We start from the raw sequence: 7,750 nt of genomic DNA on the forward strand, positions 1-7,750 counted from the left end.
AAAAAAAAAACCACAGAGAAACTCTGTCTCGAAAAAAAACAAAACAAAACAACAACAACAACAACAACAACAAAAAAAGAATTAAATATGAGGCTAGGCCTTAGCTATAGTAAATACTTATCTCATTAAAACAACAAAAGCTTTGAGGAGGTAGGTATGGTGGCACACACCTTTAATCATTACACTCTGGAGGCAGAGGCATTTGGTTCTCTGCAGAGTTTGAGGCTAACCTGGTCTACATAGCAAGTTTGAGGTCAGCCAGGACTACATAGTGAGATTCTGTCCTAAAATGAAGGTAGTGTAAGACAGCTCCTACTCCTGAGTGTGCCCATACACAGGCATGCACACAACACACACGTGCACATGCACACACATTCACACACATGTATACTACACTCACACAATCACATGCACACACAGCAACATATTCATACAGACACAATTCATACATGTATACACATATACACAAATATACTCACACAGACACACTCATACAGATACACACGTGCACATGCACACACATTCACACACATGTATACTACACTCATACAATCACATGCACACAGACACAAGCACACACACGCACATATACACAGAGGAACGGTCATACGACACCACAGCAAGAAGGCAGCTGTCTACCAGCCAGGAAAGAGACCCCATGAGAAAACGAATTTCCGTTGTTTAAACCACTCGGTCTGAAGTATTCTGTTGTGACAGCCCGAGCTGCTAAAGATCTCCACCCCCAGCCAAGACTGTAAGCCTTCATTCTGATCCCCAGCAGTTGACTGTGCCCATCAGCGAGGGGAACAAGCCCTCGTGCTCTCTTCATCCTCTGCTGCCTTTACTTCCGCTGAGCTTCCTGGCCGCTCTTATGCACACAAGACCCCTCAAGGGGACAGGCTGGATTGGCTAGAGCTCATCTTCCAGCCCATACCTGGTCACAGTGTGGAGCCTCACTCAATCCCATCACCCGCTGCAGGGCCTTGGATACAACATGCTTCCTCTTGTCCAGAAATTCCAGCTCCCCATCGCAGAGCTCAAAGCCAAGGCGCAGGTCTAAGTCCTCAGAGCTGATTCAGATGGGGAGAATGGAGTATGGAGGAGAACCTTGAGCCCAGTGCGTTTTCATAGGGACAGAGCCACACCCTGGGGACTCCCCGCTAATACCAGAGAGGTGGTCCCCATGGCCTGACCGAAGTGGGCAGGAAAGCAGAACCCACTGGGGTATTTCCCACTTCTAGTCAAGCCCCAAGGCCTTCCACCAGCAACCCCAGCTCACCTCATTTCCGCCTTCAGACTCAAAGCCACCTCCTGGCCCTGAAAGAAACAGCAGTGCCTTCATCCCTGAGGTGAGGTCAGACCCCCACCTTTGACCTTTGGTGCTCAGGTAACTGGCCAGCGTGGGCCCCAGACCTCTCTGGGTGACCACAGGGCAGGCAGGGGCCCCCAGAGCCAGACTAAACTTTACCTCCAGAACCACAGAGTGCTGTTTCTCCTGGCTGAGAGGCAGAGAGGAGAGCAAGATGTCTGCCTTTCTCAGCTTGCTGGTCTGAGCCTCCAGCTCGTCGTTTGGGTCACTCTGTGGAGAAGATGCCAAGGAACAATGGCGGGGGAGGGGGGCATGGAAGACTTGCTCCCAGCAGTCTGGAGTCTTCTCGTACACGGACGCATTCCGCCGTTCTTCCCTTTGCCGCTGCTCGCTTACCTGGAGAACCAGGAGCTTTTCCTCCAGCTCTACGTGCAGTTTGGGGTTCAGCACTGGATTCACGTGGAAGGTAAAGGTAGGTGGCAGATCTGGCTCCCTGGTCTGCTGGAGAGGCACTAGCTGTGGCTTCTCATAGGCCCCAGGCACTGCCAGCTGGATCTGCCTTGAGCCTGAGGGCAGAGATGCAGTGAAGAGCCAAAGTGGGTGGGTGCAAATGTGTGTCAGGACGGTGGCACTGCAGGTGACAATAATTCCTCCTCTTCCCCAGACTCCTAGCTCTCGTCTCCCTGCTCACTTCAGTACCCTGACCACAGGGAAAGATCCATGGAGAGCTCCTGGGTTCTACAATCAATCAGCCCTGGTGCAGTGTGGGAAACACACAAATACTAGGGGAGAAGGGAAGGGGGGCAGCCCATAGACTATGGGGCTGGTGATTTTGAAATTTTTATTTTAATTGCCTAACATGTAACCAATTACATACATATCCATTCATTATTGCATTTAGTACCCCAACTGTTAATATTCCCGATCTCTTGACTCCATCCGTGCATTGTGTTCCTTGCTTTTAGAGAGATTTGTGGTCAAAGAGAACACAGAAATATGCTGTAAATTATCTCCCAAAAGTCAAAGACCTTGGAAAAGTATAGGGACTCAGAAGAGGAGGTAGAAGGCAGACTGGCATTCCGGGTACAGAGAATTACATATTACAGAAGCAGAGGGGTCAGAGGTCTGTTCAAGCTAGGGGAGACCCAGGCAGTGGGGGGAAGCAAAGAACAGTGGGAAGACCTCTTCCTGCCCTGTTTCCTAGCCGCTATAAGAGGTGGTGGTAGATGCCAGAGAGGAACTCCCAGGCCTGACATCCCAGCCAAGGCATACACTGCTATGCAGAAGAGTCTGGGTCCCAAACATACCACAGAAGCAACAATGACTCAAAGGGTTGGAGGACAGCAAAGGTCCAGACAGAATCACACCCTTGCACAAGATGAAGCCAGTCTTGGCAGCTCTGAGGTAGGAGAGACACCGGGAAAGATGCTTTTCCGCTCCCACCAAGGTTCATAGCCCGAGATGGAGGCAGACTAAGATACGCCATTGACTGCAGAAATGCCAGATCTCATGGTGAAGGCAAAGGCCTTGGAGTGTGTCAGACCTTTTTGGTCCTGGCTCTCTGTGTACTGGCCGTGTGATAGGAAGAGGTTATCAGGCTGCACCTGCTCTGCGTGGCTGCAGTGAGGGAATATGGCCAGCATAATGCCAGACCCTCCATGTCACCATGGCAGCACTCATTTCACAGGCTTGCCTCTCCATGTGGGAAGGGACATCTTCTTATCACTCCACCAGGCCCCACCCCCCACATCTGGATTCTGCTCCTCTGTGCCAGACTGCATTAATAACCCCAATCCTGTACTTCCCCCGTATTCTCTCTTTGCCATGCTGTTAGGGGTGTGTGTGTCTTCTCAGCTCTTTTTTCCTAGGAGGAATGAGATGGGTCAAGAGATGCATTTTAAGCAGTGTATTTATCAGAGCAAGCACTCCAGCAGGGAGATGGCAGAGGCTGCCACAAAGCAGGAAGATGCACTTTGAGTTCTGTGTTGCTGGTTTTAAGTTTTAAAACTTAAGTAAGTTTAAGATTTTAAATATTCTATGAATATTTTTGTGGGGTGTCATATTCAAAGGGTAATATGATCTTCCTCCCCGCCCCAATCAGAGTGGACTGGGTGGATAGAGGGGACATTCTTCCTTCCCCGTGGTCCTTTAGGAAAGTCTAAAGGAGGCAAAATAATGATGGAACTAGTTTTTAGAGGATGCTGACCCTTTCCACATGTGTTGGGGAATGCCCCTGTGCCTTAGTTTTTGAAATAATAAATCTGTAGCCTCAAGGGTATTTAACTATGAAGGAGTGTTCTGACTGACAAGAGGCATGGCCACCATGACACAGCCGTAGGTTTCTTAGTTAGCTCAGATCTCTTTCTTGAATTGCTCAAGGTCCCATGATGTCATGACTTTTGATTAGGACATTTTGTCATTTTCATTAAGGTTTTGTGTGTGACATGCTCACATGTGTGTGACTATGCATGCCTGTGCACACATGAGGAGGGCAGAGGATGTTGGTATCCTGCTCTGTCGTGCTCCACTTTATTCCCTGGAGACAATGTCTCTCCTTGAGCCTGGAGCTGGGCTGGCAGCCAACAAGCTCGAGCGATCCTCCTGTCTCTGACCTCCCTAGCACTGGGGGTCATCCCCAGGTTTTGAAGTGGATACAAGGGATTTGAACTTAGGTCTTCAAGTTTGTGTAGGAAGTACTTTTACCCACTGAACCTTCTCCTTAGTCTCATTTTGTTATTTTTTAAAATTATTTATTTGTTTTTATTTTATTTGCATTGGTGTTCTGCTTACATGTATGTCTGTGTGAGAGTGTCAGATGTTGGAGTTACAGACAGTCGCCATGTGGCTGTTGGGAACTGAACACAGGTCCCCTGGGAGAGCAGTAGGTGCTCTAACACTGAGCCATCTCTCCAGCCCCCTCCTTTTGTTATTTTTAAAACTGAGGTTTTTAAATTGAAGACTGAGGCCTTGGTTTTACACAAGACTGGCAGACTAAACAAATCGGAAACAAGATTTATGCTATCTTTTCGGGTTGCCTTCTTCCAACTTCTCAGATCTTCTATGCTAACAGACTGACTTCAGTTTCTCTTCTAAGGAGGCAGACGATACCCCTTGCCCTCTGACTTTGTTTGGTCACATGTGAGTGGCCAGGCTGTGACCAAAGGCTTCAGAAGCACTTGCTCAATTGAGTCTGCTCTCCTGCATCCCTGTCCAGGCTGATCAATTGTTCACAGAGGTGAGGGAGACCACTCTTAGCCAAGCCCCTGCTGCCCTCTCCCCACTTTAAGCATTATATATTGAGAGCCATCTCCTTCCCATCAGACGTAGCCCCCAGGAAGAAGGTAGGCTCCAAGAGTGAGGGACACGACTCACCGTACTCTCCAAGTGAGGCTGTCTTGTCTCCTTTGAGCGTGACCTGGATTTTCAGACAGGGCTGAGCCTGAGGAAAGCAGAAGCTTTAGGAGTCAGAGAACCCAAGGGTCTGTCCAAGATGGAGGAAGAGAGGAATATCCAGGGCAAGGAGCACAGCGGCTATCCAGGACATGGGCCTTAAGGGCAGGGGTCTTTTGTGACAATGCCCAAGGCTGTACCATGTTCCTCCCCTGGACTCTTAAGAAGTGGGCATTATGGTAGAAAAAGGAATTATGAAGCCCCACAGGCTTCTTTAGCAGTCTCAGCAGCCAGGGTCCCAGAGGAGCAGTGAGTCTGTGATGCCCACACAGGCTCAAGGTAGCTTCTTGTTCTTTGTTAGCACAGCTTCCTTTAGGGAAGGACTGGGTGTCTTCTAGAGACATGGGGCATCATGGACTCAGCCTGTCTCCTGCTCCCCAGTCCCACACCCATCTTCCCTACTCACCACCAGGACCCCATTGGTGATGACTTCAGAAACAGGCTTCTGACTGTAAAAGAGGAAGGGTTCACGGGCCATCACCCCCCTTACCATGACTGTTGAAACAATATGTTCTAAGCAGGCACAGGAGCCTGGGAAGCACGACAGAATTGTGGATAGGGAGATTTGTCACCCAACACGCAAGTAAGTTGCAAAACCAAGCTGTCCTCTCTGAAGCCAGGCCTCCAAGGCAAGTGAAGGGCTTGAGGCCTGGCACTTGGAATGAGTGGATAAATAACAGCTCTAATTGGACTCACCTCTTCTCCAGAGTAAATTCTACTTGCAGCTCTTGTGACTCCTACATGGGGGTGAGCAAGGTGTCAATTTTTTCAAAAACCTTCCAAAATCTTAGGGGTTGCCCCTGCCTCCCACCTTTGCTCAGCTCTCGGGCCTAGAAGGTGAGTCTGGTATGGTACCTCATAGACATAGGGGAGCAGTAGCATTTCCCCAGAGCTTTATCCATTCATAATAAGTGCTAGGCACTGTGCCAGACTCAGCAGTGACCAGGGTCAAGCCAAGATGGCTGCCCGTGGGTGACTCAGTGTGGGGTTCTCTCCTGGAGATTCACTTACTGCTCACCCAGGTGGACCTCACCTGCTGCTTCAGAGGGAAGTTTTTTGTGTGAGGTTTGCCTGGCTGGAGACTACTCAGGTCAAACCGAAGTATGGAGAGCTGGTCACTGTTCAGGATATCCTTGTCACCAAGGGTTAGCTCCAGGACATTCTGAGGACAGGACTGAAAGGTCAGTGTTGTGGAGGAACTCATTGGCCTCCATGCCCAGCCCCTTTCTGGCCTGTACCTTCACAGCACTGTAGACCTGATAACGGAAGGTCTCGTTCCACTCTGGGTCACTGCAGTTAGTCACTGTCCTTGTCTGAGAGGGGCTAGGAGAAGCTGTGGGCAGCCACAGTTGGACATAGCAGTCGGCTTTGGACACTGCAGGGGAGGGGGGAGAGGACTCTTATTGCTGAAAAGGTTTCCTGGAGGAGGCTGGGCTTGGAAACAAAGGAGCAGGGGCCTAAGAGGCTACCTGCCTGGGGCAGGTTTGGGAGCTTTGGTGTTCCCAGCTCTACCTTGGCCAGGTATACCTCCCACTCAACTGACGAGAAATCCTGCAGCAGCAGCCACAGTTCAAAGGGTCACGAAGCAGCACAGATCATTGAGTAACTCCTTGAAATTGCCTGATTCAGGCAGTAAAATTCTGTGCCCTGTGTGAACACCACCAAAGCTCCCTGAAAGCAGGCATTGATGTGTGGCAATGTGAGCCTAACACACCGTCACAGAGCCTCCTGGGTCAGGAGGAGGCTGCAGTCCACTCGACTCATCTCTCCGGTACCCCTGCCTGTCTGTGCACCCCACACCAGGGCAGCCTCCCTTGATAGTTAACACCAGCCCTTCACCCTACTCCAGGTGGGCATTTGTACGCGCGCGCACACACACACACACACACACACACACACACATGCAAACACACATGAACGCATGTGTACACACACACATGCCCTGAGAACAGCCTAGAGAAAAGAAGGAGGAAGTGAGGCTCACTCACACAGATCTGTTTGTTGGATGTTTCTGGCCCTCAGCACCTTCACCTGTAGGTCGTAATATGGGTGGGTTTCCCGCTGAAACAACAGAACCCAAGAAACTCGTTTCCAGGAAGCCAGGGACAGACAGCCTGATCTCCTCTCTCAAGTGTATTCTGGCTCCTTTTCTCCTCGACTCTGTCTTAACCACAGCACTTGCCTGGTCCAGGGTCACCGATGCTCCTGTGACAGGAGCTCTAGGAAGCGTTTGCAGAGCCCAGGGTGTTGAATGGTCAGGATTAGTGAGGAACCTGGATCTGCTCAACATTAAATGCCATTATGAGCAGTTAAGCTACTTAGGATTTATATGACCAAACTGCAGCTGCTCCCTCCACATGGCCCGAGAACTGGCAGAATGTATTTTAGAAGGTTAAACATTACAAGAGAAAGCCAGAACCTACCATGCCCATGGGCTTCTAGGCAAGGGCTGGAAGACCAAGACCAAGCAGAGGCAGGGAGGGAGTGGGAAGGTGAGGAGAAGTAGTCACCCAGTTTATACTGGTCTGACAAGTCGCTAGATTGAAGATTGGGTTCAAAAAATATAATACCAGATTGCAGTCTTCTGGGTACCAGTCTACCTCCCAGAACCCCAACAATCCCCAATCCCTTTTCTTCACAATGGGTTATATGACCGGACTAGCACATTTGGCGCAAACCAACCAAAGGCAACCGTCACAGGACTTGCCATGATTTTGGTTTGGAGATCACTTTCTAGGGCCAAGGCCTGGGTTCATCTCTCTGGTTTGAGCTTTTCCAGGTTGTCTGTGGTATGTTCCACCCTAAATCAAAACCCAGTGCAGTAGGACCGTCTCCCAGGACTCTGCCATCAACAGTTCCCAAGTGAGATGAGTACATTACCCAGCAATGGCTCCATTGGGTTCCCCTCTTTTCTCTCTTCTGCAGCAGCACTGCCCCGAGAAGGGGCAGTCCCTTGCCTACCAGCCACTTCGGCCAGAAGGTCCAGGGCAT

The 7,750-nt window shown here is 50.1% G+C and overlaps 1 protein-coding gene across 2 annotated transcripts in view; it reads right to left on the reverse strand.

The window, feature by feature from the left end:
* Pla2g4f (phospholipase A2 group IVF) overlaps window positions 1-7,750 on the reverse strand; it is a 13,641-nt gene extending 5,891 nt beyond the window's left edge. Inside the window, exons 1-11 of one of the 2 annotated variants that reach the window (XM_026787820.1) lie at window positions 7,640-7,750; window positions 6,748-6,820; window positions 5,998-6,134; window positions 5,793-5,921; window positions 5,456-5,493; window positions 5,166-5,208; window positions 4,682-4,748; window positions 1,706-1,875; window positions 1,469-1,579; window positions 1,280-1,317; window positions 935-1,070 (exon numbers count right to left, since the gene is read on the reverse strand). In XM_026787820.1, the coding sequence (XP_026643621.1) occupies window positions 935-1,070; window positions 1,280-1,317; window positions 1,469-1,579; window positions 1,706-1,875; window positions 4,682-4,748; window positions 5,166-5,208; window positions 5,456-5,493; window positions 5,793-5,921; window positions 5,998-6,134; window positions 6,748-6,820; window positions 7,640-7,750 (1,053 nt within the window). Of the gene's footprint in view, window positions 1-934; window positions 1,071-1,279; window positions 1,318-1,468; window positions 1,580-1,705; window positions 1,876-4,681; window positions 4,749-5,165; window positions 5,209-5,455; window positions 5,497-5,792; window positions 5,922-5,997; window positions 6,135-6,747; window positions 6,821-7,639 lie in introns of both variants that reach the window. The other variant, XM_026787819.1, reaches the window with a different exon arrangement.

This window comes from Microtus ochrogaster, assembly GCF_000317375.1.
Source record: "Microtus ochrogaster isolate Prairie Vole_2 chromosome 14 unlocalized genomic scaffold, MicOch1.0 chr14_random_1, whole genome shotgun sequence".
In the NCBI taxonomy this organism is placed as follows: Eukaryota; Metazoa; Chordata; class Mammalia; order Rodentia; family Cricetidae; genus Microtus; species Microtus ochrogaster.